The sequence below is a fragment of the Taudactylus pleione genome, unplaced genomic scaffold, assembly GCF_031769625.1.
Source record: "Taudactylus pleione unplaced genomic scaffold, aTauple2 ptg000274l, whole genome shotgun sequence".
In the NCBI taxonomy this organism is placed as follows: domain Eukaryota; kingdom Metazoa; phylum Chordata; class Amphibia; order Anura; family Myobatrachidae; genus Taudactylus; species Taudactylus pleione.
This window is the reverse complement of record NW_028284676.1, coordinates 3,059,805-3,085,456: the sequence shown is the minus strand read 5'-3', so window position 1 is coordinate 3,085,456 and position 25,652 is coordinate 3,059,805. Positions and strand designations below refer to the sequence as shown.

Here is a 25,652-nt window from a genome sequence, read left to right as displayed (position 1 = left end):
TGGATTTATTCGCAAAGTGAGTGGCAGGCAGGGACTGCTTGGGTGGGTACAATTGTAACACGGAATACACTGGATAAGTGGCCATTGCCACAGTTGGACGCAATGCCAATATTTGAGCAAATGGTCAGTGATTTTGACTTGCACATGCGACTAAATCGCTAATAAGTTGCACAGCGCATGTGTCCTAAGGTGTGTATGCACAGAGGTGCGGTAGCGATTGCGATGCACAACCCCATATATGTACTGTAAATTTATTGGGCATTCCTGGAAGGTGGCTATTCAGGGGCACAGAGATGAACCACCTTATGGGCGTGTCGCAGGTGTGTTACTCATATTGGAGGCCATACTCTGACAGAATCAGCACCTGGCAAGGGGCTCAAAGTGGACGTCTCAGCCCTTGCACATCTGGACGCATGGCTGTGCACGGCGCACAGGCTTGTAGCGGTATTTGCATAACGTCGCAGATGCTACAGCTGCAAAAGACGCACACCAAGATGCGGCAGCAACTGATGCAGAACCCTCAGGGGTCTATTTACTGTTAGGAGACAGAGTGAAAAGTGATAAATTGCCACATGGCAACAGAATGTTCCCGAGTCATTCTCTGACAGGTTGGCGATAGAGATGGTCACCTGCCTCTCTGACATTCCCCAGTCATTCTGTGTGTGGTCAGGTTCCCAAACAGTCACATTTATTCTGTGTTTGTAGTAAGGTTGATCAGTGAAAGACACACTATTACGGCAGCCTAAAGTCCATTTATATGTATAAGAATCAGAACTATTAAAGGAGCAGGTGATGGTCACCGACTGCCCAGCTTCAGCTGTGAGGACCTCGGGTTGTCTCACCACCAGGTTTGTCTTGCCATCTATTATAAAAGAGTAAAGTGAGAAATCAGAGATTATCTTTCAGTGCTGGAACTTCAAGAATTGTTTTATAATGAGGTCTCTCTATTAAGGCTTTCATCATCATCTACCCAGCAGGGTGTGTCAGTGAGGCAACCGAGGTGGCTGTCTCAGGCAGAAAGCTTTGGCGCAGCAAAATGAAACCAGCTAACATAAAAATGACACCTTATTTGAGGCAGAACGGTAAGTTAGTTATAGTTCTCGACTTCTCGTAATATTTAAACATTACAAAATTTGTAATTAGCCCACCAATCATACAAATGTTGATGGTAGCTTATAAGAGGGATAAGAATGACACCACATTTCCTTTGGTGCCTCAGACAGAGGAATAACTAGGCTTGACCATGCTTAGCAATGTCATTAAAATATAAAAATGTCATCTTGAATAATGTTGCTGGCTAAAATCACCTGGTGCCATGGCAAACTGTAGGATATTCGGGCCCGCATCTACTAAGTAAAACATAGAACAGAAGTACTAGCGCAGATATACTGTAAATTAATAAATAAATTATATTACTAGATATATTAATAGATTTATGTATACTGTGAAGACAACAGCGAAAAACACCAGGGGTTATGGAATCGGTATGATATCCCGGCTGCCGCATGGCCGGGAGTGCGAATCCCGGCAGCCCGAGAAAACAGCAGAAGCCGGCAGCGGAAGCCCGACAGCGCTGGAAATCCCGTTGGGCTTGCGACGAGACCCTTGTGATAGGGTCTCGTGGCCGCAAGCCCCAGAGAGCTTCAGGCTCTAATAGAGCCGGAGGCTCTCTCACTGACATCACTGGTGATGTCAGTGGGGCCGCCCACAAAGGGCAGGCGTTCACTTGGGAACGCCTCCATTTGTGAAGCCACCCCCCGGCCACGCCTACAAAACGGGGCGAGCTGTTGATCAACATCGACAGCCGCCCCTTTTGTAGAGAGCCACGGAGTGAGTGCTTTTTGCGCTCGCTCCGGGGCTCGCACACGCACAGTGCGCACGCGTGCGCACTGGGCCACTATTGACCCACTTGCGAGCGCTATGCGCTTGCGAGCGGGTCTGAATCAGGCCCACAGTCCCACTAATAGATGTATGAAGACTCCGGGACAATCATAGTCCCATACGACGGGATATTAGCTGAAACAACACTACAGTATGTGCCTGTGGAAAATCCCATGACTTTATCTGTACTCACAGCAATGATAATAGTGCCTGATTCAGACTTTTACACAAGCTGACAGGGAAAGGGAAAGGGACAAAGACTTGTCGCTTGTTATGTGGGAGTGCCAAGGACAGGCCCCTGCGTCTTCCTGGCACTGGCAGAGGAGTTCTTTCGCCCATTCTGAGTGAGCTTAGACTTTCTCAGATGGGCGATGACTGTGGCTATTATGGTTGACGGTTGTGATGGTGATCTGATGCCGAGTCTTCGGACGCAGCACTCGGATCTGCGATGCCAACGGAAGGCGTCTTTTTAGCATCGCTGCTGCATCCAAAGAAACAGCAGCGATGCCATTGGCTTACAACTCTAAATCAGGCCCATAACCTGATATGCAGGACAAGGCAGCAAAACCCAACTTTGTGTCAAGTGAGTCAAGAGATGGGAGTGATGAGATGGAGAGTAACATCTGTGTGAGTCATGCCGCAGCACAAGGTGAGCAGTCCGGACCTCAGCTGACAAACTGCAGCGGGCAGTGTGTAAGTATGGACGAAGAACGACAGTGTCAAAGACACCACTCATCGGGAACATCCCGCATCGACGCGGTTAGCTGGAGAGCACAGTGGGGACTGCTGTGCTGCCGGACCCCATTTTGTTCTTTGAGACATCCCACCTTCACAAAGAGAGAAATCCCGAGTTGTGAGGCCTGGCAGAGGCTCTAGAACCCAGTGGGAAGCAAAGACAGCTTGGTGACACTGTACTGAGCCATGGCGGGAGGTGCTGCCAAGCCATGAGGAGGAAAAGCATTAATGAGCGCCAATCACGAGCAAGGGACATGAAATGACTTTGTTAGTGCAGAGACTGAGAGTAAGAGACACAATGGCTATCCCAATACGAGAGACTGTCCCTTCAAGGATGACGTATATAGTGTGTAACAACTGTGATTTATGTAACCAAGAACTGTGCAGGAGATAAAATATAGAATAAAAGTGAAAACGATAAGTTTGCGCTGTGTAAACTTATCGCACTGTTCACCCGAATAAATCACTTATCGCGTCTTTGCATGTTCCCATTTTACACGCAATCCTATTGCAAAGGTCACAAATCGGCATTCACAAAAAGATTCTTCATGGTGTTAGCCAAGTATAGGTGAAAATGGGAAAGTCTGTCTGTACCCGAAAAAAAAGGTAAACTAATTTTGGGTAACATTATAGAAATGTATTAGTGGACATAAAGGGTTTGGGATTCTTAAATTGTAATTTTGGCCAAGATAAATGCTGTAGTTAATTAGGGGTACATTACAGTGAGCATTCTTTAACAAAATATTAAAAATTCACCTGTCACTTGCACCTGCAATGTTTAGGACACCTGCTCCATCCACACAGCACCCCCATATACCTAGAAAAGGATCTATGAAAATAAAATGAGGTTTATCAGTACCTCAGGTCTACACCTGGCGCTTGAAAAACACAGTTGAAGGAAAACATACAAATAGATAAAAATGTGTAAATAAATAAAATAACAAAAAAATATAAAAAATATATATTAATACTAGGGGTGAGCGGGTTCGGATTTCTGAAATCCGAACCCCCCCGAGCCCCCCCGATCCGAGTCCGATCCGAGTCAGGCTCGACTTTTCCCGCCTGACTCGGATCTGAAATCGAGGCAAAACGTCATCATCCCGCCTTCCGAGTCTCGCGGGTTTTGGATCCTATATAAGGTACCCGCGTCGGCGCCATTTTCTCACTCGGCTGTGGACAGTGAAGAGGGAGGGTGGGAGTTAGGGCTGTGTAGTGTAGTGTAGTGTAGTGCTGCTGTTGTCCACTACTTCAAAGTCCATAGGGGCTGGCTGTGTTGTGCTGTGCTGCTGTTGTTAATAGGGGCTGTGTCCACTACTTCAAAGTCCATAGGGGCTGGCTGGTCTGTGTTGTGCAGTCAGTTCTCCATAGGGGCTGTGTCCACTCCAAAGTCCTGTGCAGTGTCCCAGTCCTAAAGGAGTGCTGTAGTGTTGTCCAGGGGGTGCTCTGTCCATCAGGGGTGCTCCCACCAAGTGCTAAAAAAATAATATATTTTCTGTGTTTGTGAATTGTGTGCGCAGTAGCCGCACGTGCATCAACAAAGTAGTGCCAAGCGTGCACCTGTGTCATAAGTAAAGGGCCGGCTGGCTTGACCGTTAAAGGGTGCTGTAACCCCCGAAAGTACACTCCAGTCCAAACCAAAAAAAAATTATTTTCTGTGTTTGTGAATTGTGTGCGCAGTAGCCGCACGTGCATCAACAAAGTAGTGCCAAGCGTGCGCCTGTGTCATAAGTAAAGGGCCGGCTGGCTTGACCGTTAAGGGTGCTGTAACCCCCAAAAGTACACTCCAGTCCAAACCAAAAAAAAAATTATTTTCTGTGTTTGTGAATTGTGTGCGCAGTAGCCGCACGTGCATCAACAAAGTAGTGCCAAGCGTGCGCCTGTGTCATAAGTAAAGGGCCGGCTGGCTTGACCGTTAAGGGTGCTGTAACCCCCGAAAGTACACTCCAGTCCAAACCAAAAAAAAAATTATTTTCTGTGTTTGTGAATTGTGTGCGCAGTAGCCGCACGTGCATCAACAAAGTAGTGCCAAGCGTGCGCCTGTGTCATAAGTAAAGGGCCGGCTGGCTTGACCGTTAAAGGGTGCTGTAACCCCCAAAGTACACTCCAGTCCAAACCAAAAAAAAATTATTTTCTGTGTTTGTGAATTGTGTGCGCAGTAGCCGCACGTGCATCAACAAAGTAGAGCCAAGCGTGCGCCTGTGTCATAAGTAAAGGGCCGGCTGGCTTGACCGTTAAAGGGTGCTGTAACCCCCGAAAGTACACTCCAGTCCAAACCAAAAAAAAATTATTTTCTGTGTTTGTGAATTGTGTGCGCAGTAGCCGCACGTGCATCAACAAAGTAGTGCCAAGCGTGCGCCTGTGTCATAAGTAAAGGGCCGGCTGGCTTGACCGTTAAAGGGTGCTGTAACCCCCAAAGTACACTCCAGTCCAAACCAAAAAAAAAATTATTTTCTGTGTTTGTGAATTGTGTGCGCAGTAGCCGCACGTGCATCAACAAAGTAGTGCCAAGCGTGCGCCTGTGTCATAAGTAAAGGGCCGGCTGGCTTGACCGTTAAAGGGTGCTGTAACCCCCAAAGTACACTCCAGTCCAAACCAAAAAAAAAATTATTTTCTGTGTTTGTGAATTGTGTGCGCAGTAGCCGCACGTGCATCAACAAAGTAGTGCCAAGCGTGCGCCTGTGTCATAAGTAAAGGGCCGGCTGGCTTGACCGTTAAAGGGTGCTGTAACCCCCAAAGTACACTCCAGTCCAAACCAAAAAAAATATTATTTTCTGTGTTTGTGAATTGTGTGCGCAGTAGCCGCACGTGCATCAACAAAGTAGTGCCAAGCGTGCGCCTGTGTCATAAGTAAAGGGCCGGCTGGCTTGACCGTTAAAGGGTGCTGTAACCCCCAAAGTACACTCCAGTCCAAACCAAAAAAAAAATTATTTTCTGTGTTTATGAATTGTGTGCGCAGTAGCCGCACGTGCATCAACAAAGTAGTGCCAAGCGTGCGCCTGTGTCATAAGTAAAGGGCCTGCTGGCTTGACCGTTAAGGGTGCTGTAACCCCCGAAAGTACACTCCAGTCCAAACCAAAAAAAAAATTATTTTCTGTGTTTGTGAATTGTGTGCGCAGTAGCCGCACGTGCATCAACAAAGTAGTGCCAAGCGTGCGCCTGTGTCATAAGTAAAGGGCCGGCTGGCTTGACCGTTAAAGGGTGCTGTAACCCCCAAAGTACACTCCAGTCCAAACCAAAAAAAAAATTATTTTCTGTGTTTGTGAATTGTGTGCGCAGTAGCCGCACGTGCATCAACAAAAGTAGTGCCAAGCGTGCGCCTGTGTCATAAGTAAAGGGCCGGCTGGCTTGACCGTTAAAGGGTGCTGTAACCCCTGAAAGTACACTCCAGTCCAAACCAAAAAAATATATATTTTCTGTGTTTAGCCGCACGTATATATCAAATCGATATAACATAAATGGAGGACCAAACTTTCTCCGATAAAAATAAAATAGAGAAAGATCAAGAACCACTTCCTCCTAGTGCTGAAGCTGCTGCCACTAGTCATGACATAGACGATAACATGCCATCAACGTCGTCTGCCAAGGCCGATGCCCAATGTCATAGTAGAGGGCACATACAATCCCAAATGGCAAAGTTCAGGAAAATGACCTTGAAAAAGACATTTAAATCAGCTGAAGAGAAACGTAAACTTGCCAATATGCCATTTACGACACGGAGTGTCAAGGAACGGCTAAGGTCGATCCCTAGTATGTTCATGACTAGTGGTTCAGCTTCACATGACGATGGAAGCCCTCCTCCCACTAAAAAAATCAAAAGAGTTAAGCTGGCAAAAGCACAGTGAAGAACTGTGCTTTCTAAGAAGATATCACAAATCCCCAAGGAGAGTCCAAGTGTGGTGGTGGTTGCGATGCCTGACCTTCCCAGCACTGGACGGGAAGAGGTGGCTCTTTCCACCATTTGCACGCCCCCTGCAAGTGCTGAAAGGAGCACCCACAGTCCACTTGCTGATATGCAAATTGAAGATGTCACTGTTGAAGTACAACAGGATGAGGATACTGGTGTAGCTGGCGCTGAGGAGGAAGTTGGCGAGGAGGATTCTGATGGTGATGTGGTTTGTTTAAATCAGGCTCCGGGGGAGACAGTTGTTGTCCGTGGGATGAAAAAGCCCATCACGGTCATGCCTGGGCAGAAGACCAAACATTCCACCTCTTTGGTCTGGCAATATTTCTATCCAAATCCGGACAACAACTGTCTTGCCATATGTACCATATGTAAAGGTGAAATAAGTAGGGGTAGGGACGTCAACCACCTAGGAACATCCTCCCTTATACGGCACCTGCAGTGCGTTCATAAAAAGTTACTGTCAAGTTCAGAAACTTTGGCTAAGACCGTAAGCAGTCCAGGGACACCTAAATCCCGTTGTCCTGTTGTATCCAAGCGCCTGCAAACCACACCGTCAACTCCCTCCTCGTCAATTTCCTCCTTAGTCAGGATCGGAAGTAGTCCTGCAGGCCATGTCACTGGCATGACTGACTCTCCTATCCGGGATTCCTCTGGAGGATCCTGCATTGCTACGCCTACTGCTGCCGCTGCTGCTGTTGCTGCTGCTGGGAGTCGTTCATCATCCCAGAGAGGAAGTAGGAACACCACTACTTTTACTAAACAATTGACCCTCCAACAGTCCTTAGCGAGGAGGATGAAGTACGACAGCAGTCATCCTGAAGCAAAACGTATAACTGAGGCCTTGACTGCTATGTTGGTGTTAGACGTGCGTCCGGTATCCGCCATTAGTGCAGTGGGATTTAGACAATTGATGGAGGTAGTGTGTCCCCGGTTCCAAATCCCGTCTAGATTCCACTTCACTAGGCAGGCGATACCGAGACTGTACAGAAACGTCAGAAAAAGTGTCCTCAGGGTCCTGAAAAATGCCGTTGTACACAATGTCCACTTAACCACGGACATGTGGACAAGTGGAACAGGGCAGACTAAGGACTATATGACTGTGACAGCCCACTGGGTAGAATTATCACCTTACGCAGCAACAGCAGCAGCGTCACCAGTAGCAGCATCTCAGAAACGCCAGCTCGTTACAAGGCAGGCTACGCTGTGTATCACCGGTTTCAGTAAGAGGCACACCGCCGACAACCTCTTAGAGAAACTGAGGGAAATCATCGCCCAGTGGCTTACCCCACTTAGACTCTCCTGGGGATTTGTGATATCTGACAACGCCACCAATATTGTGCGGGCATTACATCTGGGCAAATTCCAGCACGTCCCATGTTTTGCTCACACAATAAACTTGGTGGTGCAGAATTTTCTGAAAAGCGACAGGGGCGTGCAGGAGACGCTTTGGGTGGCCCGAAAAATTTCTGGCCACTTTCGCCATTCAGCGACTGCGTGCCGAAGACTGGAGCGCCAGCAAACACTCTTGAACCTGCCCCGCCATCACCTGAAGCAAGAGGTTGTGACGCGGTGGAACTCAACCCTCTATATGCTTCAGAGGATGGAGGAGCAGCAAAAGGCCATACAAGCCTATACATCCACCTATGACATAGGCAAAGGAGGGGGTATGCACCTGACTCAAGTGCAGTGGAGAATGATTTCCGTGTTGTGCAAGGTTCTCCAGCCCTTCGAACTTGCCACACGTGAAGTCAGTTCAGACACAGCCAGCTTGAGTCAGGTCATTCCCCTCATCAGGCTTTTGCAGAAGCAGCTGGAGAAAGTGAAGGAGGAGCTAAGACGGAGCGATTCCGCTCGGCATGTGGGACTTGTGGATGAAGCCCTTCATTCGCTTTGCCAGGATTCCAGGGTGGTCAATCTGTTGAAATCAGACCACTACATTTTGGCCACCGTGCTTGATCCTAGGTTTAAAGCCTATGTGGTGTCTCTCTTTCCGGCCGACACAAGCCTGCAGAGGTGCAAAGACCTGCTGGTGAACACACTGTCAGCTGAAGCGGAACGTGACACGTCAACGGCTCCTTCTTCATTTTCTCCCGCAACTGGGGCTGCCAGGAAAAAACTTAGGTATCCTAAGCAACCCGCTGGCGGTGATGCAGGGCAGGCAGGACCAAGTTTGGACATCTGGTCCGGACTGAAGGACCTGGCAACAATTTCTGACATGTCTACTGTCACTGCATATGATACTGTCACCATTGACAGAATGGTGGAGGATTACATCGGTGACAGCATCCAAGTAGGCATGTCAGACAGTCCATACCTGTACTGGCAGGAAAAAGAGGCAATTTGGAGGCCCCTGTACAAGCTGGCTCTATTTTACCTGAGTTGCCCCCCCTCCAGTGTGTACTCCGAAAGAGTGTTTAGTGCAGCCGGGAACCTTGTCAGCGAAAGGCGTAGGAGGTTGCTTCCACAGAATGTGGAGAAGATGATGTTCATCAAAATGAATTATCAGCTCTTCCAGGGAGACCAGCCTCCAGAAGGTACAGAGGGACCTGTGGTGGTGGATTCAAGTGGGGACGAGTTAATACTTTGTGAGGATGAGGATGTACACACTGAAGAGGGTGAGGAATCGGTGGATGAGGAGGATGAGGATGACATCTTGCCTCCGTAGAGCCAGTTTGTGCAGGGACACATTAATTGCCAGCTTGTTTTGTGGGGGCCCAAACGAACCAATCATTTCAGCCACAGTTGTGTGGCAGACCCTGGCGCTGAAATGATTGATTTGTTAAAGTGTGCATGTCCTGTTTATACAACATAAGGGTGGGTGGGAGGGCCCAAGGACAATTCCATCTTGCACTTCTTTTTTTTCTTTGCATTATGTACAGTTTGGGGCCTAGTTTTTCTAACTGCCATCCTGTCTGCCACTGCAGTGTCACTCCTAGATGGGTCACGTGTTTGTGCCGCCCACTCGTGTCGCTTAGCATAGTCATCCAGCTACCTCGGTGCAACCTTTTGGACATGAAAACACTATTGTGAGGTGTGAGGTGTTCAGAATAGACTGGAAATGAGTGGAAATTAAGGTTATTGAGGTTAATAATAGCATAGGAGCAGAGAAACCAACAAATTCTGTGATTTTAGCTGTTTTTATGCTTTTTTAAAAAAAAATACAGATCCAAAACACAAAACCCAGAACCCAAAACACGGAAGGGTGGTTTTGGCAAAACCAATCCAGATCCAAAACACGAAGAAAGATCCAGATCCAAAACCAAAACACAAAACACGAAAAGTGGCCGGTGCACACCCCTAATTAATACTAAATACTAATTGGATAATATCCTTCAAGCTCAGCAGCACTGCAGGACTCAGGGGGAGATTTAATACAGTTTGGAGGGAGATAAATAGCACCAACCAATCAGCTTCTAACTGTCATTTTTCAAACACAGCCTGTAAAGTGACAGTTAGGAGCTGATTGGTTGGTGCTATTTATCTCCAATTTTATCTCTCTCCAAACTTTATTAAATCACCCCCTCAGTGTCAGTTGCTAATCTGACACTTCAAAACTACAAAGAGCCACATAAAAAGAAGAAACCGCGCTACTGCTGCTACTAAATACACTAAATGTGCTTAATTGAGCCCAATAAATAGTCTTCTCTGAATCACAAATATACATTTATTAAAACAGACAGTTAAATGAGAAACATTGTAAAATGTATTAAAAAAAATGTCCAATATATCCAGCATACTGCTACGAATGAATAATCCTTGTCATGGATCTAACAGGTAATTATCAGACCCAATTTATTATATGTGAATAGTCTATGCTTGGGTTCTAATTTTATAAACATATACTTATATGATCATCACTTTCCAATGCACTATACTGCGGCAAAGAATACCCAATTTTGTTGCCTCCAGTGTAGGAATTATGCTCTCAATGTATCCAATCCAGCGGTTAACCTACTGTGCATCCAGCTGTGGGTATGTACTTGTGGTGCACCAGTTCTTCCCCCACTTATGGGATCTTAATGTAGCGCTGGGTGCAGCAGAGCTCATCCACCTGCAGTGGGAACCAGGCAGCAATAGAGTGATGTCTCACCACCACTCGCAAACCTTTGGCGTAGAGCCGAGTGCAGGAGAGTCCGTCTGCTGGTAGTGATGATGGAGTGGCGGGTAATGGAGATGGCAGGCTCTCGACTGGCGCCGTGATCTGATATCAGTCACCTACCTCCACCGTCACTGTCAAGCGTATCACACCACCCGACGTCTCCTCTGAGTTAGTGCCGCTGTGAGCCGAATGATCTTGGCTCGCAATAATACCCTCTGGTACAAATGCCGTTAGTAGCGGTGGGCAATAGTATCAAGCTTGGATCCAAATGAAAGTAACAGTAGCAAAATTGTGAACCCTTTCGACGCGTTTCGCTCATCTCTTGGAGTTTTTTCAAGACATTACCCCCATATACCTGTCCGATCCATACAGCCCCCCAAAATTATATGTCCAATCCATACAGCACCCCCATATACCTGTCTTATTATGTTAAACCCATTTTCCAAAACTTTTTAACTTTTTCACCTCAAACATGACATGTCATGTTAACTGCCATTTTTGCCTATTTAATCATTAAGGAAGGTGTCCCAGTGGTTCTGCACCGAGTCCCGACATTTTTGCCCAAAAATGGGGGTTTTGCACAACTTATTACCTGCTCAGTTGTGGTGAAAAGAAATCTGTATTAATTTCTACACAGTTCACATATGCAAAAACTGTGTCTAATATAACTATTTTTGGCGAAAAGTTTTCACAAATTAAAAGTTATCGAGGGAAAAATGGGTTATCGCGGCAAATAGTATATCCCTAATTGTGTCTATTGTAAATGTACAGCGCTAGCCTGCCTGTGCCAGCTCCACATATAACTTTCTTGTTACTAAACCTTCATATACAGGGGCACCTACCTGTTTTACTAGCCACTGAATCCTGGATAGATATCCACAGACTGGCGTCAGAGAATACACACTTACACCACCCAACAAGCAGGCAGGGCCGAGTGTAACACAAGATTCAATCTATCTTTTATTATATAATAATTGTCTTTAAAGTCTGGTAACTGTCATGGCTGAAAGATCAGGTACATTGCTGTACCAGAATAATGAAACAATATACACCATATATACTAGGATAAATCAGGAACATGGTAGGTTACTTATTGCTGAGAATGTCACTCATGAAATGAGGAGAATAAAAGTAGAAATAGGGATAAATAAATCATTATTAGGATGTAAACTCTGTGGCTGCAATTTATTCCTCATAACGTAGGGATTTTTTTAAATTTTTTTGGGGGGGGGTCAATCACATGGCCTCGGCGTGATCCCGGTGAGGCTGCCTGGTTTGTTTTAAAACCACACTGATTTAAAAGGCTAAACACACATGGAATCACGACGATGCCTTCACCTAGCAGGCTGTAACATTTAAAGCATAAATATAGGCACATGGGGTAATGTGGCCAGATACCATTAGATCATGTTGCAAGAAAGCCGCAGTAAAGACCCTGAACCTGTGCAAAAAATGTTAAGGTCTTGTTTTGCGTGATGAAATAGTTTAATGAATTTATTGATATGTTCAGTGACAAATCGAATGTATAGCACCTTGTGAGCCATACCAGATCAGATCATATTGTAGTTGGTGGTAATTACAGTTCGGGGTTGAGAGTGTGCACCTAAATATGAGCTGTTTGATAGACACGTAGCCGTGTCTGAACCAATGGTCGGCTTACCCACATTTACCCAGCTCATAAATGCCCCCCAGTCTCTTATCCCTATCAGTAATAAGTCCAGTGTCCCCAGGGAATTATTCTGACAACACAACCAGTGTAATATACTGTACAACACCAGAAACCATTGGCAATTTCCTCCAGACTTTTCCATCTGGATTGTGTGTGGGTATATGACCCGTGACCTTCATCTTTCTGTGTTACCATATGTGCATACCCAATTGTCTAATGAGATCCGTACAGCATAAATGCAAATAAAACATAATTAAAATAATTCCATAAATATGACAACTGCTCCAACAAAATGATAAATACCATTATAAAAAAATGTAGTATTCGCTTTCTTTTCAAATTTTAAATCTCAGACAACAAATACAATCTCCGGCCTTTACACATAATAATCACTGATATTAGTTACATCATCTCACCGCCAGGCTCGGTGCAGGGCAATGCCCGTGTCTGAAGATAGACACAAAATCTAGGTATACAGTATTAAGTATAGTTGTCAGTATGAAAATGTAACTTCTGTTAAATGCTAAAAATTTAAATACATTTTTCCCTGACCCGTTTTTTTTTTTAATAGCAAGAAATCAGGATAATGATTTATTAAATTACCCATGAACTTTCGCTGTTACACTGGGCATTACCTAAGACTCAGACATGTTAACAGAATACATTTTGGTGACAGAACATTCTACACTGAAATGAATAACATTTTCCAAAACATTGTCATCTCCTTACCAGTTTGTGGAACTGAATGCAGAAGGAGGAGAATGACAGACAGTACGCAGGGCTGCAGATAGGCGTCCATTCTCCTGGACTGTACAGTGAAGACAAAATGATTGAATCACTATTTGACTTCTGCCTCTTACATCCCTCCTCAGCACAACCCCCTCTCATTCAGGCCAATGTACTTCACGTATCAAAGAAATATGGTTAGGTGGTTGGGGAGAGGGCTACAGACAACCCTCCTCTGCTATACTCAGAATCTGCATATATCACCTCTTCACCAGGACAATGTCACCTGTTACATAGAAATCTTCTAACTCTGTTTATTTGCCTTGTATCCTGGCCACTTATTCCCTAACCCCTATAAACGTCTCACAATATTTACTAAGCTGGTTTTCTTACAATCCTTCCACTGCATCATTCTTCAAATGTCCACATCCCTTACACCCCTGCTTCACTATCTCTCATCTAAGCTCAGTCTTCTACCCCCAAACACCTCTTCGATACATTTAAATCTCTCTTCAACTCTCCTACTCCAAATCCTCTGACAACCATCACACCCAAAATATTGCTTCCTAATTTAAGGAGAAGATTGACAAGATTCATAATGCAATGGTATCCTCTTTCCCGGTCAGCAATAAACTCAGGTGGAGATATATCAATACTTTATAAACGGTGGAGATGTGGTCAATTGGAGAAGTTGCCCATAACAACCAATCAGCTTCTACCTATCATTTTATAGAATGTATTTGATAAATGCTAGTTAGAAGCTGATAGGTTGGTATGGGGAACTTCTACACTTGTCCTTCCCACTCTTAGAAGACTTGATACACCTACCCCATAATGCCTTCTTGCTCCTTTGAGCTCCTTCTTTTCCTTTGATACCACAAATGAAGCAAAAATATCTACTCTGGTCTTCTCCTGCTTACTCCACTATCTGGTCACTTGGCCCTATGCCCTCAGGAATCAGTCTATCTGTCTTCCTCCACAGGTTTCTTTTCATCATCATTCAAGCATAAGGTCACTCGTATCCTAAAAATGCATTCTGAAGCAAGCTTTCTTGCCATCTCTTAAGCGTCCTTCCAAGCATCTTGAGAGACTCGTCTAATATAACCTAACTCACCTGCTTTCCTCATGCAAGCTATGGGATCAACTTCAGTCAGGTTTTTGTTCCCAACAATCCACAGAGACCTCACTGATTATAGTAGTAAAAGATAAAGGGAGAGCTTTATCAAACCTTGGCGAGAGATAAAAGAGGTTACCCATAGCAACCAATCTGTCATGGTTTTTGTATTCTGTAGATCCGGCCCAGGACCTTTGAGTAGGACTGAAGTTTAGCAGGAAACGTGGAGGCTAGATAACACTCTGACTCTTGACTTTTGAGAAAGCCGCTGTTCGCGGAGACCTACCATTAAGGCGCCCCCTGTTTGCTGAGCCGCTATATAGATTGTGCCAGCTACACGGCTATTACACTGCAGGATTTTCCTTCTTATTTATCAAGCGCTTAGTCGCCAGGCTGCAGCTATACACAGTGTGGCCATTTACACTGGAAACAGACGAATCACTCAGCTGACCGATAAGGTTACCATCCAGCTGGTAGGAACAGCGATCCCACTGTGCTGCCGAAGGGCTTATTGATTACAGCACACAAGATCCATTTATCCGAGGAGGTGATATTTTCTGGTATGTGAACTATGTGTGGACATTTGCTTTAGGCTATAATATAGCCACGTTATTCTTGCTACAAACAGTAGCGGATTACAACAGAACATTATTTTTCCCACAGCTATGCGAGCGGCCAAGAGGCCGCAACAAAAAAAAAAACGCCCTGATTCAGAGCTCGTTCAGAGAGTCCGGCACTGAATCAGGCCCTCGGTCCTCAGGACCCAAACAGTGCATGTTTTCCAGGTCTCCTCTCAGAATCACAAGTGAAATAATTATTTCCACCTGTGAATATTTTAAAATGTGTCAGTGACTAATGATTACACTGTGCACTGCTGGGTGACCTGGAAAACGTGAGCTGTGTGGGGTCCCGAGGACCGAGTTTGAGAACCACTGCATTAGAGTATTATTACACCATTTTTATGAGCGTATATTAAACAATTATTTTATATACCAATTACTTTTTACTGCATGGTGTTTGTGTTTGCAGCGCTTTTCCACCTTCTTTTTACTGTAACTCATGTGTCTGTACAGGAAAACAGGCACACTAGTGAGTGACTATGTAGGAACCGCAAACTGGTGATATGTATGGATATAGAACTGGAACTAGAGTGAACAGACAAGATCCTCTGGGCGGCCCCTAGCCTAGTGACCTGCGAAGGCCAGCAAAACCAGCGACACACTCCAGGGACTAGGCTGACCTCTGGAACTTAGAACAATATAATACCGGCAGAGCGGAACTCTGAACTCAGGCCAGTAATCTGAATCTTATGTAATCAGAGAAGAGCTTGAGGAAGCTAAAACCCTGGTACTGCTCTGACGCATGAGTAGAACTATGGGAGACAATGGAGGCGACTGCCGCCGGGCTCCAGCTCTGAAGGGGCACCTCCTCCATTGTCCACAACATATTCGCCCCACTTAGGGCTGTAACTATGTACCCAGAGTGTACCATCATGGCAGCCCAATACATGGTACCCCTTCCCGACACCTGAGAAGTCACCATGCACTAGTGGAGAGCTCCATGTCAGGCCATCAGCTGCTGCCTTTGTCTATCTATAGCCTGTCTGCATGCGATCTGCTACATTACAGTGTCAGCAGCTGTAATGAGGGGAGGGCCACCAAATTATAACTTGCCTCCGGGCGTCTGGGATGAACTTACGCCACTGCTCTGATGCAAGACCTGGAACTGGATCCCAATGAGGAACTCGGTGAGGAGAGGTAATACATCTTACTGGATACGTGAGTGTACAGACCATATACAGCACACTGAACCCTAGCCCTGCAACCTGCACCCTACTCAGAACCAGCCCTAGACAATAGCACACAGCACAGGGTAGCCAATACAAGGTCAGCACAATTGTATAACCGTATAACCTGAAGTGAACAACAGAGTGCGGAGTTAACAGAGTGCAGGCAACTTGCATGCACTGCCCCAATGGTAGCAGCCAGCAGCACTGACATAGAGCGGGATCCACGGAGATGCTACAAGCAGTGATACACAGTGGCAGATGGGATGAGCCGCAGATGCACATCCAGGAACAGTAATGGAGCAGCAGGAGGACAAGTCTGTATGCAGCATTGACAGATGATGGTGATACACAGCGGCAGATGGAATGCAGGTAACGGCTCATAGAGAGTGGCACTGGATAGCTGAGGATGGTAAACAGCGAGTAGCCCACAATGTAACAAATAGAAATCACTGGAGACACGATAACAGAATACAGGGAGTGAGACCTGGAGCCTAGAAATATCTTGGGAAGAAACATGTTGTTCAGGCAATGGGCTGACTCCAGATGCATGTTTAAATGCCAGAGAGTCCAACCTCATTGGAGCAGAGGATCAGGTGAGGACTGAGCTGCTCAGGTGAATCACTTGACAAGATCCATCATGGCCGCACTCATGTTCCTTCTGGTTTGTTTACCTTTGGGAATCTTGTCAGTTGTATGAAGTGCAGAAAATTGTGACTGACGGACTTGAAACAGATGCTAGGACCCCAATGTTTGACAGTACCTCCCTCTTCAAGAATGGCCACTGTACACTTTTAGGATGGGGCTTAGCGGGATACTTCTGGTGAAAACAATTTGGATATATTGGCTGGAAATGGTGAGGACTTCCAGCCCAGAGACACAAATTCACCCAATCATCTTTATATAACTAATCATTCTGTCACAGTTGGTGCTAGTGAGTTACCTGTCTCAGGTGATGAACTGGAATCACTGGAGGCCGGCTGGACTGGAACCATGGATCACATGAATAGCTCTTTTAATATGAGAATTGGGTAGCAGTGAGAACTGCCTTTGATGATGAGTGACTGGAACTGGAAACTTGAAGCGTTGGAGTGGGACCAGAAGGAACTTGGAGGGACCGGACTGGGACCGGCAGGTAGGCTGACTGAGCTGGTCGGGGTACCAGTAGATGAGCTTGCAGATGGATGGTAGCACGGAAGCTACTTGGTGCAGCTAATGAGCCGTGAGGTGAGTGGACTTGGAGGAACCAGACTGGGACCGGCAGGAAGGCTGACTGAGCTGGTCGGGTTACTAGTAGACAGGCTTGCCGATGGATGGTAGCGTGGAAGCTACTTGTTGTGGCTTGGAAAGCCGTGGGTAGACGTTGGTAGCTGGGTGGCAACGTGGAGCGGCTGGATAGCCGTGGGTAGACGCTGGTAGCTGGGTAGCTACGTGGAGCAGCTGGATAGCCGTGGGTAGACGCTGGTAGCTGGGTGGCTACGTGGAGCGGCTGGATAGCCGTGGGTAGATGCTGGTAGCTGGGTGGCTACGTGGAGTGGCTGGATAGCCGTGGGTGGACGCTGGTAGCTGGGTGGCTACGTGGAGTGGCTGGATAGCCGTGGGTAGACGCTGGTAGCTGGGTGGCTACGTGGAGCGGCTGGATAGCTGTGGGTAGACGCTGGTAGCTGGGTGGCTACATGGAGTGGCTGGATAGCCGTGGGTGGACGCTGGTAGCTGGGTGGCTACGTGGAGCGGCTGGATAGCCGTGGGTAGATGCCGGCAACTGGGTTGCTACGTGGAGCAGCTGGATAGCCGTGGGTGGATGCTGGTAGCTGGGTGGCTACGTGGAGTGGCTGGATAGCCCTGGGTAGACGCTGGTAGCTGGGTGGCTAGGTGGAGTGGCTGGATAGCCGTGGGTAGACGCTGGTAGCTGGGTGGCTACGTGGAGCGACTGGATAGCCGTGGGTAGACGCTGGTAGCTGAGCGGCTACGTGGAGCAGCTGGATAGCCGTGGGTGGACACTGGTAGCTGGGTGGCTACGTGGAGCAGCTGGATAGCCGTGGGTAGACACTGGTAGCTTGGTGGCTACGTGGAGCGGTTGGATAGCCGTGGGTAGATGTGTAGAGAAGCTGGTAGCGTGGAAGCTACTTGGAGCGGCCTGGGAGCCGTAGGTGAGAGATGGTAGCGTGGAAGCTACTTGGTGCGGCCTGGGACGCACGTGGAGAAGCTGGTAGCGTGGAAGCTACTTGGAGCGGCCTGGGAGCCGTAGGTGAGAGATGGTAATGTGGATAGCTGAACGCAGCAGGCTTACAGATAGCACTGGTCTAGGAACCAGCAGGAGCCTGGAACACACTTGTATTCAGAGGTATAGCTATAGCACAAGTTGTACACCACGGGACGTAACGAGATGTTCAAGCACAGAGTGCTATCAAAGGAGGATCTATATACCTAGAGTCTGGCAGCAATTGGTGGATACAGACAGGTGGTCTGGCAGTGGCATTCTGAGTACCGCAAGGCACAACATGCAGAGGGAGTAATCATCTCTGCAGCCCTTGAGAATCAGGACCACACCTGTGATTCCAATTAAGACTAGCAATGCTCTCAGACAGAGCAGAGTCCAGGTGATTAATCAGTGTGGGAAGGAGAGCAGTCTGCACATACAGAGATGTCAAAGCCAGCATGATTCAGCCAGAGCAGATCTCCCAGGAGAATTACAAACACAGATCCATGGAGCAGCTGGCAGAGGTAAGTCTCAAAGCAAAGGTAAAAACTAGCCAGGATTGTGACACATTCTGTGCAATCAGATGACGACAAATTGGAATCCTTGAGGTCTTCTCCTCCAGAAAAAGTTTCCCAACTTTCATCTACAGAGGAAACATCTTCGTATGACAGAGTACGGTGTAAATTAAGGGTGAGTAATTCCCTTTTCTCGACTGGGACCAAACTAGATGCTGGTTGATATTCAATCTGTGAACCTTTAATTGTCGGTACTAAAAACTCCTCCTGAGTGAAAACATAATTGGGAAACATAAAACCCTCAAAGAAAGGTTTAGTGTTTGTCTATGAATCATGGTCAGACTCGGAATCCAAATCCAATATCAAAATCATCTTCTCTTTTAGGAGCAGCATCAAAAGTGGATATTGTATACAAAAGACAAGAACATCTCATTGGGCCCTAGGAAAAACACAAGTAAGTGTGACTGATTCTTAACTCCAGAAGTTGCAACCTGGCTAGCTCGAAAGTTACTGATATATTGGTCCTATAAAGTTTGATTTGAATGTTCAGAGGGCTGGGCATCCGATGAATCACTGTCAGGCAAATCAAGAGATTCGGGAAGTTGCAACCGGTCAAGTCCTGAAGCAAACTTATGCTGCACGGACTAGCAAAAGGATGAAAGATCAAGAGTGAATTAGCCCACTCCAATGCATTACCCCGGAAGGCTAGGATAAGGAACTTCACATCACGAGTCAGAGTGGCAGGAAGCACTGACGCTTTTTGGAAGAGAGTTAGACTTTGGCTAATCAAGGCATAGAATTGATCCAGATTCCCATCAAAGTAATTGGAAAATTATCAAATGGATCAGATTGGATAGAAGATTTGTCTAACTGGGTGACCCCATGGACCTTTCCTGAGGTTGGAAATGCTGATGCTCCATTTAGAGCTGAAAGCAGACTTGAAGTTGATGGGAGCAGAGGGACCTGGTCCGGATTGGACCCAGAGGTGCTAAAGGAAAATGCTGGGAAAGCATCATTCAAGCTGGAAACCGAGCTGGCAATATGACCGGAATCCGATGGACTGGAGCTCACTATAGGAACTGATAGACAGGAGTCCCTCTCTGGAATTAAGGCATTTGAGACCCCTCATGGGGTTTTGTCATTATAGACCCCTCCTGGGGTTTTGGCACTAACAACTCCTGCAAGCAGTGGTCAAAGTGAGAAGTGGGAATTTTGTAGTGGGGGTATGGAAAATCTAAGATTGCACCGAATATGTGCATGCTCCGGAAAAGGGTGCGTGTCCTTATGATGCACTCTTTTTCAGTAGTATAGTGTACCACACCGTAGTACCCCTTATACACATTATGCCACACAATAGTAGTGCCCCCTATACAATGCCCACAGTAGTAGTGCCCCTATGCAGTGCCCATAGTAATAGTGCTCTTTATACAATGCCCACAGTAGTAGTGCTCCTTATAGTAGTGACCCCTATACATTGCCTACAGTAGTAGTGCCCTTATACAATGTACACAGTAGTAGTGCCCCTATGCAGCACCCATGGTAGTAGTGCCCCCTATACAATGCCCACAGTAATAGTGCTCTCTATACAATGCCCACAGTAGTAGTGCTCCTTATAGTAGTGATCCCTATACATTGCCCACAGTAGTAGTGCTCTCTATACAATGTATACAGTAGTAGTGCCCCCTATGCAGTGCCCATAGTAATAGTGCTCTTTATGCAATGCCCACAGTAGTAGTGCTCCTTATAATAGTGACCCTTATACATTTTGCTCACAGTAGTAGTGCCCTTATACAATGTATACAGTAGTAATGCCCCCTATGCAGCATCCATGGTTGTAGTGCCCCTATACAATGCCCACAGTAATAGTGCTCTCTATACAATGCCCACAGCAGTAGTGCCCCCTATACATTGCCCACAATATTCGTAGTGCCCACTATACATTGTCCACAGTAGTAGTGCCCCTTGCAGTAGTGCCCCCTATTCATTGCCCACAAGAGTAATAGTGCCCCCAAGACATTGGCCACAATAATAGTGCCCCTTGTATTAGTGCCCACAGTATATAGTAGTAGTGCCCCTTGCAGTAGTGCCCAGAGTAATAGTGCCCATTACAGAACACGGTAATTTTAAGGAAAAAATATGGGGCGCTTCATAGAAATAGACAAAAGCTGCCTCTAAACTGGCACCTAAAGATCTATCCCAAAAGAAGATCCAAATGATATCTATAAGAAAATGGTGGTCGGTACAGAAGATGGCACTAATGTCTTAGCACAAAAATGAAAATAAATGTAAAATGAAAATAAAAATATAAATATATACTTTTCTCAGAGGTTTCGCTGTGTGATCGTTATCTTTCTTTGTTATACTCCAAAGGAGTGGGGATATTTTCATGGATATGTGGAAACAAGCAAAAAAATATAAAAACAATGGGTCTCATTCAGACCCGGTCGCAAGCGCCGATGCGTTCGCAACCGGGTCGATGGTCCCCACCAAGCATGCGCACGATGGAACCGGCTCCGTCATGCACATGCGCGAGACCCGGCTAGCGACAGGCACTCCGTCGCTAGGGGTCTCGTTGCAGACGGGGCGAGCTGTCGATGTTGAGTGACAGCACGCCCCGTTTGCTGGGCTGGCCGGAGGCGTGCCCGGCCAAACGGAGGCGTTCCAGTCGGAACGCTTGCTGTTTGGGGGCGGCACCACTGACATCATTGATGATGTCAGTGGGGAACTTCCTGCCCAAACAGAGCAGGAAGTTCCCTGGGGCTTACGAGAGCCCAGACCCAACCTTAGGGTCTAGTCATAAGCCCCGATAGTCGCGATGGTGATGATCATCGCGACCATCACCCTGGTCGGTTGCTAGAGCTGTGGGTGGTAACCCACAGCCTAGCGATCATCCAGAAGGCGTCACTTTAAAAAGTAAGTGGTCGCCCTCATTCAGAGCGATCGCTTGCAGCAAGCGATCGACTCTGAATGAGGTCCAGTGTGTGGTATAGAAAAAAAACAGGTGGCTGAACGACATGGCTATAATTGATGTTGCTAGTTCAAAACATGACATGCCCGAAGGTCAAGGCTTCAAAAAATGAATGAAAAGATAACAGCTGTATCTGATATCTGATGGACGATGTAGCTATGATCAATGTTTTGATAATATTGATTCCAAGATGTTATATATTTGAGTCGTACCTCACTTATGTTAAGGCAATAATGGATGACACATATAAGGGTGTCTTTAAATTTCAAGATCTTATGATATTCTTCCGTAAATGGTATGATGCATAGCTTACTTACACAAGCAAGGTATATAGGGTCTCATTCAGAACCGGTCACAAGCACTGATGTGCTCGCAACCAGGTTGATGGGTAGCCCTGCGCATGCACAGCGGCCGCACTGCGCGTGCGCAAGCCCCGGAGCTAGAAAGAAACTCACTCCGGAGCTCGATACAAAAGGGGCAGCTAACGATGTTGATCGACAGCTCACCCCGTTTTGTAGGCGGGCCGAGGGGGTGGTTTCCAAAACGGAGGCATTCCTTAAGGAACATCAGTGATGTCAGTGGGGAGCTTCCTGATCAATCAGAGCAGAAAGCTCCCTGGGGCTTGCGAGTGCCCAGACCCAACCTTAGGATTGGATTTGGACTGGAGTTACTTGAATTGGCTGGAACTGGAGGAGATAGAACCAGATTGGGCCTGGAATTATTCAAACTTGGATCAGCAGGAAGTGATTTCACGGAAACTAAAGATCCTCCCAACATTTCAGGAAACTCTTGAAGTATACTTGGTTACAGATTCTGTAACTGAATCAACTTCCTTCTAAAAGTCTCAAAACATTTCAGAACTAGAGGTGAATGATATCTTAGAATCTTGAGGTTTAAGGGCCTGATTCAGCAAGGATCGCTATTCTGCCAATACTCATGCAACGCAGTTGCTAATATCAGCGGTGATATGCAAATAATTGAAATTTGTATTGCGATCTCAGCCTAACATAAGGACGCCCACTTCTCCTTGTACACATCTGTATAATCTGGCAACGTAGCGAAATAATCGGTAACATTGAGTACAATTGGACCCATATGCACAGGTAAGGCAGGGTCAGACCTCATTCAGGAATTGCTCACTTCAGCACATGTTATGAGGCAGCGTATGTTAATGCAGTGGATAATTTATGCACGCCCATGCAACTGCGTTGAAAAATGCACTGGCACGCCTGCGTTCGCCCGACCACGCCCCATCACCACCCACAAATGGCACTTCCTGTCAATCACTTTGCCACGGGTCTGCGAAGCCTCTGTGATCGCAGTCCCAATCGCAATAGCTAGTTTGCGCACTGTGATGCATACGCATGCACAGAAAGCAACAATCGGCCGATTGCATGGGTATAAGCAACTGCGTTCCTTGCTGAACCAGGCCCACACCTCAAACAAACTTACATTTATTGTAGGGTAGTTCATTGATTGCATTTGAATGCAATCATTTGCATATCACCGCTGATATTAGCAACTGCGTTGCGTGCGTATTAGCAGAATAGCAATCCTTGCTGAATCAGGCCCTATGTACTAAGCCTTGGAGAGAGATAAAGTGGATGGAGATAAAGTACCAACTGTCATTTCCCAACACACCCTGTAGAATGACAGTTAGGAGCTGATTGGATGGTACTTTATCTCCGTCCACTTTATCTATCTCCAATACTTAGTACTCAGGCTCAAAAGTTCCAACCAATCAGTTCATAACTGTCATTTTCCAATGACAAGCTATTGGATGACCGAGCTCCTGGATGTATTCATGGGCCAGAAAATCTAGCTCATTCTTGGACTTGTGGGCAGGTCCATTGTCGTGTTGGAGAATGGCACCATGAGCGCGGGTTCTTGGATGGCACCTGGAAATGGCTTCCAGCACTTGCGGCAGGCATTGCTTGGCGTACCAGTCCCCAGTGGTGTACTGCTGCACGAGTGGTATGGTAGCAACATGACCAGTCTTGGTAACAAAAACAGCCACCATCTTCTGAGGAGGCACACCTCCAACTGGGGTCTACTGGGCCAACTATTGTTTGGTCTCGGGGTCAAAACTGTAGATCCAGGATTCATTACCACTGATGATCTCCCAGACAAAGTTTGAGCGACGCCATTAAACCTGGCCAGCATGTTGCTGCTCCAAGTCACCTGAGCCTCCTTCTGCTCCTGAGTCAGTTGATAGAGCACACAGCATACAGAAACCATGCTCAGGCCAAGTTTTAATGGAGTACCGAGCGGATGGATCCCAATGAGATGCCTATTGTCTTCTCTAACTGGGCCACAGTCACCTTATCATCCACCTCAACTATGGCTTGCATGGCAGCAATATTGTCCTCAGTGATGGTGGACACAGGTTGGCCGCAGCACTCTTGTCTTCCAGGGACCGTCTCCCGCACCGAAATTCAGAAAACCACCCAATCGCAGTGGTTCGGGATGGTGCTTCCTCCCCAAAACAGCTCGCAGTCGGTCAAAGCTCTCATACTGTTTCAGGACAGTTTGGAGGTATGCATGGCAGTGCAGCTCAGTCATGTAGTAGTGGTTACTTACTATACACAAACTGCTCTTCTCCCTGTACACCTCTTCCCTGGGAGAACTCATCAGTTACTGTGGCCTCCAATACCACCTCTATGCCAATGACACACAACTATACTTCTCCTCTCCTGACCTCTCTCGGGTATCCAGCTGTCTCTCCGCCATCTCCAAGCAAATCTCTACCCCCACCAATCTCTCTATCACTGTTGACAATACCATCATCTCCCCGGTTTCCGAACTTCGCTGTATGGGTGTCACCCATGACTCCACCCTCTCCTTCACCCCCTACATTCAATCTCTGGCTCAATCCTGTTGGTTCCAGCTACGCAACATTACTCACACTAGGCCATTCCTCTGCCAGAATGCTACCAAACTGATTATTCACTCACTATTTCTCTGCTCGATTACTGCACCTTCTCGTCACTGGTCTCCCATGTTCCCATCTCGCTCCCCTCCAATCTCTTCTCAATGCTGCAGCCAGGGGCATTTCTAGGAGGCCCGTGTGCAGTCTCCGACACGGGCCCCCTCCTCTCCGGCCAGTGGCCGGCGGCCGGCTGTGCACTGAACTGTGCATGGCCAGCGCCGGAGTTATAGACTCTGGGCACTAGAGTGTGCCCAGAGTCTATAGTGTATGCACAGATCACCGGGTAAATGCCCGCAACGGCCATTTTCCCTGTACTGCACAAGCACAAATGACGGGAAAATGGCCGTGGCCATTTTCCAGTCGTTTTACAGCGCTGGACGCCAGCGCTGATGTGGGACTCCGGAGAGGTAAGTAATATTATGGGTGCAGGGTGTACGGTGCGGGGCCAACCTGGACCCAAGGGCCCGTGTTCCCCACACACCCTGCACCCATTATAGATATGCTTGCTGCAGCTAAACTTATCTTCCTCTCCCACCGTTCCACATCCACCACTCCCCTCTGCCAAAACCTGCACTACCTCCCATTCCCCTACATAATTCTCTTTAAACACCTCACCCTCACATACAAGGCTCTCTATAACCCCACTGCTCCCTACTTCTCCAACCTCATCTCCTTAAATATTCCATCCCGCCCACTCCAGTCGGCAAAAGATGGTTGCCTCTCCTCAACCTTGGTTACTGAATCTCGCATTTGAATCCAAGATATTGCCCATGCCGTCCCTTCACTAATATGAGCTCCCTCACTCCATCAGGTTCTCCCCAACCTTGCAAAGCTTCAAACTTGCACTTATTATAACCCACCTGTTCATCAAAGCATACCCTTCCACCACATAACCATATTACCAGGTCTCTCACCCCACCCTCCTGCCTCAGCCATCTCTTTCTTGCCTGTTTCATGCCTTCAGGTCCCCATCCACATGCCTCATGTCATCTGTCTGTCTCCCCTCCCCCCTAGATTGTAAGCTCCAAGGAGCAGGGTCTTCCTCCATCATTTTCTCACAGCCCTCTTCTCTAGCACTTCTATGACAGCCTTCAGCTTCCCAGTTGTATTGTGTATTGAGAATTGT

The 25,652-nt window shown here is 47.0% G+C and overlaps 1 protein-coding gene across 1 annotated transcript in view; it reads right to left on the bottom strand.

The window, feature by feature from the left end:
• Window positions 1-467: 467 nt before the first annotated feature.
• The window catches only part of LOC148513685 (uncharacterized), a 106,476-nt gene continuing 81,291 nt past the window's right edge, over window positions 468-25,652 (bottom strand). Inside the window, exon 3 of the mRNA XM_088481572.1 lies at window positions 468-862. Within this exon, the coding sequence (XP_088337698.1) occupies window positions 468-862 (395 nt within the window). The remainder of the gene's footprint in view (window positions 863-25,652) is intronic.